This window comes from Rhinoraja longicauda, chromosome 13 (genome assembly GCF_053455715.1).
Source record: "Rhinoraja longicauda isolate Sanriku21f chromosome 13, sRhiLon1.1, whole genome shotgun sequence".
Classification (NCBI taxonomy): domain Eukaryota; kingdom Metazoa; phylum Chordata; class Chondrichthyes; order Rajiformes; family Arhynchobatidae; genus Rhinoraja; species Rhinoraja longicauda.
The window spans coordinates 46,309,523-46,323,933 of NC_135965.1; the positions used below are offsets into that span (position 1 = coordinate 46,309,523).

At 40.7% G+C, this 14,411-nt stretch overlaps 1 protein-coding gene across 1 annotated transcript in view; it reads left to right on the forward strand.

The window, feature by feature from the left end:
- Positions 1-14,411, forward strand: part of ecel1 (endothelin converting enzyme-like 1) — a 92,571-nt gene that overhangs the window by 49,306 nt on the left and 28,854 nt on the right. The window contains exons 8-15 of the mRNA XM_078410079.1: positions 142-216; positions 2,505-2,608; positions 2,916-2,974; positions 5,858-5,909; positions 6,020-6,087; positions 10,868-10,992; positions 13,472-13,537; positions 13,624-13,719. Of these exons, the coding sequence (XP_078266205.1) occupies positions 142-216; positions 2,505-2,608; positions 2,916-2,974; positions 5,858-5,909; positions 6,020-6,087; positions 10,868-10,992; positions 13,472-13,537; positions 13,624-13,719 (645 nt within the window). The remainder of the gene's footprint in view (positions 1-141; positions 217-2,504; positions 2,609-2,915; positions 2,975-5,857; positions 5,910-6,019; positions 6,088-10,867; positions 10,993-13,471; positions 13,538-13,623; positions 13,720-14,411) is intronic.

Sequence of the window (14,411 nt, forward strand, 5' to 3'; positions counted from 1 at the left end):
ATAGTTTGCAGCTGATGGAAGGTTTCTGCAATTGAATCCTTGGAAAAGATTTATTAGGATCTATTTCCTTGCTTGACACAAGAAAGTTGCCCTGCCTCGATGTTTTTATGAGTAATTTATTATCTCCTTTTTTGCCTCCAGCTACGGTATATGATGGTCATGATAGGCTACCCGGACTTCCTGCTGGTTACTAATGCTGTTGATAGTGAGTATGGTGTAAGTACTGAAACATTTTCCTTAAGAATTTCAAAGAAAAATAAGTTAATTTAACATTAATGTATTTTTTCTGGTTAGACAAATAGGTCATATTAACCATATCTGAGCAGCCTGTCGTCATCGAAGATCTGTCCTGTTGGAACTGAGGTGGTTAATAAGGCATCTCAGGTTTATGAGGGGAGATATTCTCTCTGCTAATTCTGGAAGGCTCCTGTGTGTTGTTCATGCATGTTCTTCAGCTTCCCATAACATCCCAAATCTCCTTCTTCACTTTGAGCAGTCATGGGCCAGAGTCGGTGGCAATGTTACATTTCTTCTAGGAGATTTTGAGCATATCCTTGAATCTTTTCTCTTATCCAGCTGGTAACCTCTCCCCAAGACCGACCTCAAAGTAAATTGTTTGCTCTGGAGGCTAATGACAAGCGTGGAAATAGTGGCCAATTGACTGTAATTAGTGTTCCAGGGGTCTGGGAGAGGACAGTAACATTGCTTCACTTGTCCTTCCAGAGACAGCACTGATACTTTTTTTTTTCCAGTGCTTCAAGTTACCTTCTGCAGGTGGAGCAGATCTCAGAGGTATACAGGCAAGCAGGGATCACTGCCGCCCTGAGTTCAGGAATCTTCTGTCAGGGCTGAGATCACGATCTACAAATATCCTTGTCCTCAATGGACCAAAGGCTGTAGACAATAGACAATAGACAATAGGTGCAGGAGTAGGCCATTCGGCCCTTCGAGCCAGCACCACCATTCAATGTGATCATGGCTGATCATTCTCAATCAGTACTAGCACTTGGATAGCTATTGTTAATTTCTTCATTGATGTCTACTTTTGCCAGAAGGTCTCATGTTATTCAAATTTATACTTCATTAGGGTTGTTAAAGTTCCACAACTCCAAGTTGACCTCAATGAAATGTACAGGATTATGGATTGAGATGATTAAAAATAATGTCAAGTACAATATATGATGACATTTTACATTATTTGAAAGAAAGTAATACTGGAGTACATTCCTCAAGAAATAATTATATTTTGACATTAATTTTTGTAAGGATGGACAGAATATGCTGGAACTTCTTTGGAAAGTTAAGCTTGCATCATTGATAGAATATCTTCAACAATTGGAACTATCTTCAAACCTGCATGTAATGGCAATCAATGATGTCAATGCTAAATATGATTTGGATTTGGAATTAAAGATAAAAATGAAAGAATTGATTAATTAAATCACCTTTCATACATCCCAAGACACATGCAGCACATAAAGCACTTTTGAAGTGTAATCTTTGTAATTATGTGGAAAATGCAGCCGGCAATGTCATAGAGTACAGAAACAGGCCCTTCGGCCCAACTTGCCCATGCCGACCAATATTCCCCATCTACACTAATCTCACCTGCCAGCCCATACCCCTCGAAATGTTTTCTATCCATTTACATGTCCAAATGTTTTTTAAATTCTGTTATAGAACTTGCCTCCACTTCATCCTCTGGTGACATGATTCATACATCCACAACTCTCCAAGTAAAAAAGTTGCCCCTCTGGTTCCTATTAAATCTCTCCTGTCTCACCTTAAACTTATGTCCTCTAGTTCTTGATTCCCATGCACTGGGAAAAGCTCTGTGCATCGGGTCTTTTGCCCAGAGTAGGGGAATCATGAACCAGAGGACATAGACTCAAGGTTCGAGAGGAGAGATTTAGTACGAATCTGAAGAGAAACTTTCTCACACAGAGGGTGGTGGGTGCGTAGAGCAAGCTTCTGAGATGGTGACATTCAAACAGCTGACTGGAGAAGGAGCTTGTCTACTCCCCTCATAATTAATTTTATATACCTCTATTAGTTCACCCCTCTGCTTCCTGTGCTCTAAGGAATAAAGTCCTAGCCGGCCAGACCTCTCCCTATAGCTCAGGTCCTAAAGTTCTGCAACATCCTCGTAAATCTTCTCTGCACTCTTTCCAGCTTGACAACATCTTTCCTGCAGCATGGTGACCAAAACTGAACACCAAACCCAAAGATGGGGCCTCCCCAACGAATTGTACAACTGTAACATAATATCCCAACTTCTAAACTCAATACCCTGTGATGAAGGCCAATGTACCAAAGCCTTTTTGACCATACAGTATATCTACCTGTGATGCCACTTTCAAAGAATCACCTGGACTCCTTATCATCTGCTCCACAACACTCCCCAGAGTCCTGACAGCCATATGTTAATTAAAAAGTGAGTCTTTAAAAATAAGATAAAGATTTTCAGTCCTATATAAATCCCAAATGTTCTTCTTTTGTTTTAGTTTGAAGTGCATGAGAAAACCTATTTTAAAAATATGCTTAACAGCATAAAGCACAACATCCAACTCTCACTAAGAAAAGTCCGGCAGCGAGTGGACAAAACTGCGTGAGTATTCAGCTCATTTCCTTTTTCAAACATTATGTAATAAAAGCCAGACTGCGAGCAGAGTCGTGGTGGTGCCATCTATAACTGAACGTGATGGAAGGAAATTAATATTTGAATCCCACCAATCTTTGCAAGGTCGTGGTGGAGAAGTACTGAGTAAACCAAGTGCCACACTTGCATTCCTAACGTCTGGATTTAACAATTGTAACATTTTGTGTTATATTCATTTCTCAAGATCATAACGCCACTGAAATAGTTCTGTGCAGAATTGTATAACATTTATAATCCAATATATCTTTGCTTACAGATGGCTGCTTCCTCCTCAAACTCTAAATGCTTATTACTTGTCAACACAAAATCAAATGGGTGAGTGAAAACAGATCAATATTTCATTGTACTGGTAATGAATAAAGATTTAGTTTGTACTATATTTGTGAGTCAATATTCATGGTTGATCTGTACATCTACCTTTATTGTTTTGTGAAATAAATCATTTCATCATCTTTGTTCTGTGTATTGGTTGCATATCGCTGTTACTTCTTCTTGGATCAATCTTTTTTGTTAACTGAAATCCTTCAAATGCATCAATTCTCAAGGAGCAATTCATCCACGCAACATGAAGTAGTTAATTCAGAGCACATTTAAGAAGGCCTTGTTCCCATTTAAACCATTTCATTAATAATAATTCCCCAAGCCCTCACATTTCCTCAATATCACAGATTTGAGATTATCAAGAAACTTTATGTGGAGATTTATCGTGCCCAATGAACATCAAAGTACACACCACAGCCACACAGGGTTGTCACTACCTCCGATAAATTACATGACGATTGTTCAGGCAGCATTTGTTGTGTTGGCAGTTGATCACCAGCTATTGTTACACAGATGGACTTTGCATTCTTTTCTGTCATACATTCCTTTTGTTTTTTCTCAGATGAGAAGAGAATAGAATAAATGCAAGGAGAGGATTCCTCTGGTTCTCACCTTTTTGCAATCAATCATCTATATACTAAAACTCTTGTTTGTTTGTTTGTTTGTTTGTTTGTTCCTGAACTACAGCCAAAACGGTTCACGATAGCATGACAATTTTAGGCCCACCTTACTCACCGTCGTCCCTTTGGTGCTAATGGAAGAAGTTTCATTGAAATCGGTGTTATATTTTTTAAATTATTCACATTTAAAAGTTTAAATCTATCTCCTAGGGAGGGGGGGGAGAGTGAGGGGGGGGTGGAGGGAGGGGGGGAAGGAGGGAGGGGAGGAGGGAGGATAAGTGGGGTTGAGGGGGATGGAGTAGGGGGAGGGGAGGGGGAGGGGAAGGGGGAGGGGAAGGGGGGAGGAGAAGGGGAGAGGAAGAAGGGGTGGGGAAGGGGGAGGGGAAGGGGGGAGGGGAAGGAGGGGAGGGGAAGAGGGTGGGATGGGAGTGGGGAAGTGGTGGGAGGGGGAGGGAGGGAGGGAGGGAGGGAGGGAGGGAGGGAGGGAGGGAGGGAGGGAGGGAGGGAGGGAGGGAGGGAGGGAGGGAGGGAGGGAGGGAGGGAGGGAGGGAGGATGGACGGGGAGGGGGAAGCGGGGGGAGGGGGAGGGGAGGAGGAGAGGGGGAGGAGGGGAGGGGGAGGGTTGGGAAGCGTGGGAGGTGGGGAGAGGGGAGGGGGAGTGGGGAGGGGGAGTGGGGGAGAGCGGTGAGGGTGAGGAGGGGGGAGGGAGGAGATGAGGGTGCTGCACCAATGCAGGAGAGGTTTGGGTTCAACGGGTCCACTTGGTCTTGTCCTTCATAATTTTCATCACTTTCAGAGGTTCCAGCGCTAGACACATCTCCTTTCCTTAGAGCAGTGCAAAAGAACCATTCCCTTTATGACCACCTGGTTCACACTTGTATCTCCACCAACCAGTCTCCCTCTCATGATACTTGACCTCATTATTGCAGGAAATGCCACACTTACCCATTTGCCTTCCCTCCATCCCAAAACCAAAACAGTCTTTTCAGGTGAAGCAGTGATTCCCTTGCAATGCACTCTTCTAGTGTTTCATTTGGAATTCACGGAGTGGTCTCCCTTACACTGGAGAAACAACATGCAAATTGGGCGACACTCTGCAGGACACCTGAACGACAATTCGGCAATCAATTTAATTCTTCATCCCAATCCCATCTGACCTATCTCCCTTTGGCATTCAGTTCTGTTCTAGATACCCGATGTAAGCTTAAAGAACACAGCCTGTCTTTAAGAAGGTATGCTTCAGCTGTTGGACACTATTGAATAATTCAACAAGATCAGGTAACATCAGTCTGAAGAAGGGCCCTGATCAGAAACCTTATCTGTCTATTCTCTCCGTAGATGGTGCCTGACCCACTGAGTTCCTCCAGCACTTTGTGCTTTGTTTTAGATCAGTAACTTGCCTCTTCTGTTTCTATCAGAAGTGGCTAATTGTGTGAACTTCTAGGTTATCTTCTCCACAGACACTACCTGATTTCTCCTTTCGATTTCAGACTTCATCTTCATCTCAAGTTTGCATTCCATAGTTTTTACATATTTGTTCTCTCCCTCTCTGACTTCCTTCATTAAGTTATTGAACAGCTCCATATATATTGGGATAATCTGGCAAAGTTGGCTTCACCCTGTGAGACAATCCCTGAGTCTCCATCCTTCCCCACCCTCTGTAAGTTAAAACTACTTGTATTCTTACATTCCAGCTGTGATGTAGTGTTTTTGACCTGAAACGTAGTTCACTTTCTCTATCCAGATGCTGTCTGACTTGTTGAGTATTTTCTGATTTATTTCAAACTACCAACTACTCCAGTCTTTTGATTTTCACATGGAATAAAAAATGATTCTAAGTACGGACTTTGTTCCTTATTTGTTTGTTTCTTATTTGTTTCTTACATTTATCAGGGTTCTGCTTCCATATTACTGGGCACAAACCCGCACAAACATTTCATTGTTCTAAATTGCCATTATTTTATAGAACAACTATTGTTTTCAACAATGAACCTTTCATCTTGTGGCGATTTCATCTTGATGCAACTAAATATTTGCTCCAAGGCAATACAAGACAAAAATAGGACATCCTCATATTCTTCTTTGTCCAATCTACTTCCCTTTGAGTGTATTTATCCTGGGCACACACACACTTGCTGCAGGCATACTGACAAAATGGAAAGTAACTTTATTCTAGTGGCAGAAGTAAACTTATCAAGAACCAAGATGTCAAGATGTAATATGCTGATGCAGTCAGAATGTGTATTCTCTTTCCTAGTATTTCCAGCTGGAATCTTGCAGCCTCCACTTTATGATCCTGAATTTCCTCAGTAAGTATTACAAGTTCAAAATATTTCCAGTACAAATACAGTATACATTAATTTTCATAATCATCTAAAATAAGTACAAGTTGCTTTATGTCCAGTAAATCTGTTTTTAGGTCCCTTAACTATGGAGGTATTGGAACTATCATTGGGCATGAGCTGACCCACGGTTATGATGACTGGGGTAAGTTTTAGGCTCAGCAGCATCTTGCACTGTCTTTCTGAGCTGTATGATTGGATCAAGTAACTTCCACTTCTTTTGTAAGTTTCTGGGAATGCATGATCATTAAATCCTTTGCTGATTATAGTCAAATTCTTGCACATAAACAAGGTGACAGTATACGTGGTGGTGCTTTGATGAAATGCCAAGGTTAACAGTGAATTAAATATTACCTGCACAGAAAACATCAATGCTGAATACCATTTGGAAGTAGCTTTATATGAAGTGTTCAGCTACTTTATATCAGTTTGCATAGAAAATGAAGACGATAAAGTATCCAACAGGAAAGATTTAAAAAAAAAAAAGATTGACTGATTAGATTCAATATCGAGTCAGAGAGTGATACAGTGTGGAAACCGGCCCTTCAGCCCAACATGTCCCAGCTACACTAGTCCTACGTACCCATGTTTGGTCCATATATCCCTCCAAACTTGTCCTATCCATATACCTGTCCAACTGTTTCTTAAATGTTGGGATAGTCCCTGCCTCAAACTGCCTCTGGCAGCTTGTTCTATACACCTACCACCCTTTGTGTGGAAAACTCTCTCTCTAACTCAAGAGAGTTAGATAGAGCTCTTAATGTTAGCGGAGTCAGGTGGTGTGGGGAGAAGGCAGGAACGGGGATCAGCCATGGTCACATTGAATGGCGGTGCTGGCTCAAAGGGCCGAATGGCCTACTCCTGCACATATTGCCTATTGTCTATAAAAGTTAGCCCTCAGATTCCTATTAAATCTTTTCCCCTTCATAGAAGCATAGAAAATAGGTGCAGGAGTAGGCCATTTGGCCGATCATCCACAATCAGCACCCCGTTCCTGCTTTTTCCCAATATCCCTTGATTCCTTTAGCCCTAGGAGCTAAATCTAATTCTTCATATCAAACCTGTGCGCTCTGGTCCTCCGTTCAGCTATTCTGGGTAAGGGACTCTGCGCATCTACCAGATCTATTTCTCTCATGATTTTATATACCTCAATAAATCACCCCTCATCCTCCTGCACTCCAAGGAATATCAATTAAAATGCTGAGCACGTGGAAATAGATCCAATCCATTGGATTGAATTGGGAATATCTATAAATGAATGTTATATTAATTGTTATATTAATTGTGCCAACAGAACAGTGTAATGGAATAAAGAGTAAAACCCTGGAAGCAGTCGAAGTTAGGCATCAGTCACAAATGGTGACCTGCTTCAGTTTAGTTTATTGCTTTTATTTCGAGAAGGCTTGTATACAAAAACAGGGATGTAATGCTGAGGCTCTGTAAGATGCTAGTCAGGCCGCATTTGGAATATTGTGAACAATTTTGGCCACCATATCTGAGGAAGGATGTGCTGGCTCAGGAGAGGGTCCAGAGGAGGTTTACAAGAATTATCCCAGGAATGAGTAGGTTAAGATATGATGAACATTTGAATTTGATGGCACTGGGCCTGTACATGCTGGAGTTTATAAAAATGAGGGGGACCTCAATGAAATGTACAAAATAATGAAAGGCTTGGATAACGTGTATGTGGAGAAGATATTTCCACTAGTGGGAGTGTCTAGGACTAGAGGTCATTGCCTCAGAATTAAAGGACATTCTTTTAGGAAGGAGATGAGGATTTTTTTTAGTCAGAGGGTGGTGAATCTGTGGAATTCTTTGCCACAGAAGGCTGTGGAAGCAAAGTCAGTGGATACATTTAAGGCAGAGATATATAGAGTCTTGATTAGTACAGGTGTCAGAGGTTATGGGGAGAAGGCAGGAGAATGGGGTTAAGAGGGAGATATAGATCAGCCATGATTGAATGGCGTAGACTTGATGGGCCGAATGGCCTATTTTACTCTTATCACTTATGATCTTATAATCTTATTGTCACGTGTACCGAGGTACAGTGAAAAGCTTTTTGTTGCATGTTAACCAATCAGCAGAAAGACAATACATGATCACAATCAAACCATTTATGGTGTATAGATACATGATAATAGAATAACACTTTGTGCAAGGTAAAGCCAGCAAGTCCGATCAAGGAGAGTCCGAGGCTCATCAAAGAGGTAGATAGCAATTCAACACTGCTCTCTGGTTGTGGTAGGATGATTCAGTTGCCTGATAACAGCTGGGAAGAATCTGTCCCCGAATCTGGTGGTGTGCATTTTCACACGTCTATACCTTTTGCCCGATGGGAGAGGGGAGTAGAGGGAGTGGCCAGGGTATGACTTGTCCTTGATTATGCTGCAGGCCTTGCCAAGGCAACGTGAGGTGTAGATGGAGTCAATAGAAGGGAGGTTGGTTTGTGTGATGGTCTGGGCTACATCCACAAATTGCTGCAATTTCTTGCAGTCTTGGATGGAGCTGTTCCCAAACCATCCTGATAAAATGTTTTCTTTAGTGCATCAGTAAAAGTTGGTGCGAGTTGTTGGGGACATGCCAAACTTCCTAAGTCTTCTAAGGATGTAGATGTGTTGATGTGCTTTCTAGGTCATTGCTTCAATGTGGGTTGTCCAGGAGAGGTTGTTGGTGATATTGACTCCTAGGAATTTGAGGTTTTCAACCATCTCTATTTCAGCACCGTCAATGCAAACTGGGGTCTGTGTACCGCTTCACTTCCTGAAGTCGATCACTATCTTCTTTGTCTTGCTGACATTGAGAGAAAGGTTGTTGTCTCAACACCAGGACACGAGGTTCTCAATCTCCTTCCTGTACTCCATCTCATCATTATTTGATATCCGGCCCACAATGGTAGTGTCATCTGCATATCTTTCAAATTTCTGGTATCTGTAGTGTTTTCTCATATTATTATTCGTAGATTGAGATTTGGCAACATTGCAGTATGTTTGTGATGTAACTTTATTCTATGGAAGGAAACAGTGGTATAAATTCTGGCTGTTAATTTATCTGTTACTCTGCACTTTATCATTACCCTCCACTGTAAAGATCATGACACAAGTGGCTAGGTACACTTTCAAATAAAGTTACAACTACCTGCTAGAGGTAGTTGAGGCAGGGACTATCCCAACATTTAAGAAACAGTCAGACAGGTACATGGATAGAACAGGTTTGGAGGGATATGGACCAAATGGTGGCAGGTGGGACTAGCGTAGCTGGAGCATGTTAGCCGGTGTGGGCAAGTTGGGTCGAAGGGCCTGTTTCCACACTGTATCACTCTATGACTCTATTTGTTTACCTATCAGAATATCTCTGAAGGTTCATAGCAAAATAGCAAAAAAAGTTTTTAAACTATCAGAAGCTTCGTCTTTATCTTACAGGACCTGCAGTGCAACAGGGTAAGTGTTATAGAACACTAGTTAGACTTTGTGGAAACATGTGTCTAGTTATGTGCAAAGCAGCTCGAGAAAGATATATTCGTCTTGGAGATGTACAACAAAAAATTAGCAAAACGTTGATAGGATTAAATTATTAGGAGAGTTCTCTCAAGTGTAAGATATGGTCTAATTCCTTGTGCTCCAAGGAATAAAGTTCCAGACTGCCCAACGCCTCCCTTGAGTCCTGGCAGCATTCTCATAAATCTCAGCACTCTTTCTAGTTTAATGACATCCTTCCTATAACAGGGTGATTAAAACTGAACACAATACTCCAAATACGACTTTGCCAACATGTTGTACAACTGCAACATTACATCCTAACTTCTGTACTCAATACCCTGCCTGATGTGGTCAGTGTACTGAAATCCTTCTTGACCGCCCTATCTGCCAGTGACACCACTTTCAGGAAACTATCTACCTACACTCCTAAATCCCTTTGCTCTGCAACACGCCCCAGAGCCCTGCCATTCATTGGGAAAATTGCAGAGAAGGTAGGGATTGATATGATAAAGAGAATGCATGACAATGTTATAACACTATATTCTGCACTCTGGTATATTTTTTCTTTCCACTTCCTTTTGTACTTGGGTATGGATTGATTGTATTCATGTGTGTATGATCTGATTTGACTGGACAGCATGCAAACACAAGTTTCTCACTGTTTCTCTGTACACATGACAATAATAAACTAATAGCATTCTGTTAACAGTCCCTAATCTGAAAGCTAATTAATGCACTTTCTTATGTGCACATTTGGTTTAGAAGATATTCTAATGGCCACTCTGGAGGTTACATTCCATGGGATGGAGATGTACATTTAGAGCAAGAAATGAAACTGTTTGTGTTCAGTTAATGATAATATAAGATGTTTTAAATATATATTATCATTTACATCACCTATCCAAAGAAGAAATTCCAAAAAAACCTTTGACGATTTGCACCCTTTTCATCTGGAGGCTTGACTATCTCTACCCAAAATCAGTTCTGATACCTGTTTTGGTAGCAGTGACAAAAGTTGGCAGACTTGCTTTACTCTTTGCAAAAAGAGAATAAAATAAATATTACTAAGTGCCATTCCTTTTATTAACTTGCATAATTATGTGAGATGTACATTGAGAGAGTTACATAAAATGTTGCAAAATTTCATAAAGTATCCTATTCTCATTCTACATTGATTTTCCACATATAAATATAAAATAACCAAGTCAAAGTATAACTGTCTCCTGAATGATTCTGGATCTAATTCCATTCTTGGAACTTTAGCTGTGACGGTTTTGTTGGTTAAACATAAAATATTAAAGAGATACTTTCATTGGAGCCGTAAACTCTACGGAGGGTGGGTGGAGGGAACTGAAATGGTGGTAAGGAGCTCCTTATGATAACACATTTGTAAGTAATAAAATGGAACATGCGTTGTAAAGATGTAACTTTATAAATCTTTGATTTCAGGTAGTCATTATGATAAATATGGCAATCTGAAAAAATGGTGGACAGAAGAATCCTACGAGAAATTTATAATACGAGCACTTTGCATTGCCAATCTCTATGAAAACTTTACTGTCTATGACCAAAGGGTATGATGTTTATTTCATGTGAATCATAAATTTTACAAAGGTTACTTTAAAAAAATAAACATATATATATTTGTACCATGTGTTGTACAATATTCAAGGGTAAAGTAAGTAACAAATGGCTGAGATATCTAGGATGCCCACGTATGCAACCCAAGAGATAAATGTAGTCTCAAGAAGAGGTTCTCAGGCTATTGTCTTTTTAGGTGTGGTCATTATGATAGCTTCCATGGATTAAGCTGTGCAAATTAAATCTTTTCAGGATTTTGGTTGGAAATTTTTAATTTCTTGTTTTGCAGAATATTAACTGAAATGTGTACATGCCCAGCATGGCATGGATGGCAATGCTATTCCTCCAAAACTAGTAAAGACACATTTCAGGCCTGTATGTTGCAGGCATAAGGTAAACAACCAACAAGACACTGTCAAGGACGTCAGTTTTACTGAGACATGTGCCGTCAACCTTATCCCCAATGTACAGTCCTCAGCACAACATCGCAACCTACGGAGAGTGAGGTAGAACACAAAGATTTAGATCACACATAAAAATATTTAAATCATAATAGTCATGATGATATTCTGTTCAAGGCGGATCCATTACATCCATGACCAAAGCCATCGAACTTTGTTAGTTCCCTGATATTGTATAGTGTGGGCAGTGTGGGTAGATATCCCTGGAATCAACACCATAAATGTCCCAGTGCACATTTTGGCATCTGTGCTTCATTGCATTGTTTTCATTATCTGAGCTTACATTCTGAATCCATCATTTACCTAAAGGAAAGCAAAGAAAGAAAGACTTACATTTACACAGAGGCCTTCATGTTCTCCAAAGCAGATTATGAAGTACTTCTGGAGGTCTAATCACGATTGTAGGAAATATTGGAGTCTGAGTTTCTATAGAGAGAATTCCCACAAATAACAACCTGAAAATGAACAAATATTCTGTTTTGGTTAAAGGTTAAATATTGACAAGGACACTGATAATCCCTCATCTGCTCTTCCCTGAAATAGATCCATGGTATCTTTTCATCCACTCAAGTGATTGGGTGGAGCCGCAATTTATTACCACACCGAAAAAAGGCACATATATCAGATCACATATATTGTTTTCTATGTAAAACAATATTATTGCCCAATTTCTCCGTATTCTGTTTACATTAAACAGCACCGAGTGCAGATGTCATAAAGCTTCGATGGAATTTGTTCATCATTTATTTTTAACAACATTGCAAAAAGTCAGTTGTTTGTCATCTGCACCAGGACTGGAATAATTAAATTATTACTTGCAGCATCTTTAATGCAACAACACAACAAATAAATATGCAATGAGCAATAAATTATCAATTATACTCAATAACTAAGCTGAAATACAAATTGCAACCTGTAAAAGTTCTATAGTAGATCAATACTGAGGTAGTGGTTAGTGTTGTGCAGTGGTCAAGAGTCCGATGGTTGATGGAAAGAAGCTGTTTAGGCTCTTGTACCATCTTTCTGATGGTAGCAGAAAGATGAGAGTGTGGTCAGGGTGGTGTGGGTCTTTGATGATATTAGCTGCATTTTTGAAGCAGTGCCACCTGTAGATCCCTTCGATGGATGGGAAGTCAGTACCTGTGATGGCTGGGCATGTCTACCACTTTCTGCAGCCTCTTTCATTCTTGGGTGTTCACCTTACCAAACCAGGTTGTGATCAGCCAGTATGCTCTCTACAGTACACCTATAGAAGAATGTGAGCTGAAAAGAGTTCACTGCATATCCCCCCCTTATGCTTCGCTCCCTTCTTGAATAGTGGAGTAACATTTGCAATTTTCCAATCCTCTGGAACCATTCCTGACTGTAGTGATCTCTGAAAGATCACAGCTAATGCCTCCACAATCTCTAAAGCCACCTATTTCAGAACCTCCACAATCTCTTCTTCTTCTTGAGGCAGCAGAAGTTATGAAGCTGCTTCTGCTGTCGCTGTTTGTTGTTGTTCGCCTGACTGAGGTCAGTTGACAGGGCTCACCACGGGGAGGTCGACAACATGAGCCCCCCACAATCTCTAAAGCCACCTCTATCATCTGCTGATGGATACAAAATGCTGGAGTAAATCTACAGTTACTCTGCAATAACTAGCATCTGCAGTTCCTTCCATGGATTATGGAGGAAAAGCAGGTACGGGTTACTGATTTTGGATGGTCAGCCATGATCATGTTGAATGGCAGTGCAGGCTCGAAGGGCCAAATGACCTACTCCTGCACCTATTTTCTATGTTTCCTACACCTCTATCATCTGCTAGTTTTCTTCATAATAGATGGAAATGATCATGCACAACTAGGAATTTGAGTCAACATTAAATACCTGTCTCACCCGGCACCCACACACAGTTACAGGAGGCTTGCGTCATCTTTAAAAAAACGATTTGGATTTGAAAGGGAATAATTGTACATTATAGGATGTTCCTGGGTCTATTTCCTTCAGCACTCTTTGTCTCCCTCTGCAGGTCAATGGCCAACTCACACTTGGAGAAAACATCGCTGACATGGGAGGCCTTAAACTTGCCTACTATGTAAGTACAGTTGCAGTTGTTGTACAAAGTGGTCATGTTGATAAATGTGTGAACCCAAGCCAACAGCCTTCCCCTTTGTACTCCAGGCTTATCAGAAATGGATTCGAGATCATGGTCCTGAACGTCTCCTTCCTGGCCTTAAATACAACCACAACCAACTTCTCTTTATTGCATTTGCTCAGGTAAAAAAAAAAGGTTTCCATGAAATCCTTTTTATTTTTGTTAAATGAATGAAAATGCCTTGAGGATGAAAAGCATTGCTAAGAAATTGTTTACATCCCTATGGATTAATAGAATCATGTCCGAATTGTTCTGAGTGTTATTGATTGAATCAATAAAAAGGGTTTTAGGGGATTCAAGAGGAGCATTTTCAGAAAGTTCAGAAGGTTACATATAATATGAATTGATCTGGTCCATTCATAAGGCAAAGCTTGGTAAGTCATATACCAATGTATTCAAGTAAACACACTTGGGGAAGTGTGGAAATCTTTATGCAAAAGGTACCATATGAATTTAGAAACAAGGAACTGCAGATGCTAGTTTACTAAAAAGGACACAAAGTGCTGGAGTAATTCAGTGGGTCAGGCGGCATCTCTGGAGAACATGGGCAGTTGACATTTTGGGTTGGGACCCTTTTTCATGCTCTGCCTGATCCGCTGAGTTACTCCAGCACTTTGTGTCACCATTTTAATTTATCTTCTCTGTGTTGAGTAAAAAAGGAGGCATTCAGCTTAGTCTCAATTTTTAGCCTCTGTACCATCATATCTTCCCAGGGCCATGCACACTATGGGACAGCACCTCATGCCCCATAACCATTACAGTGTGGCGGTCCGTCCCTGGGTATTAGGCCACTCCTAGGGTCAGTCCCCTCGGC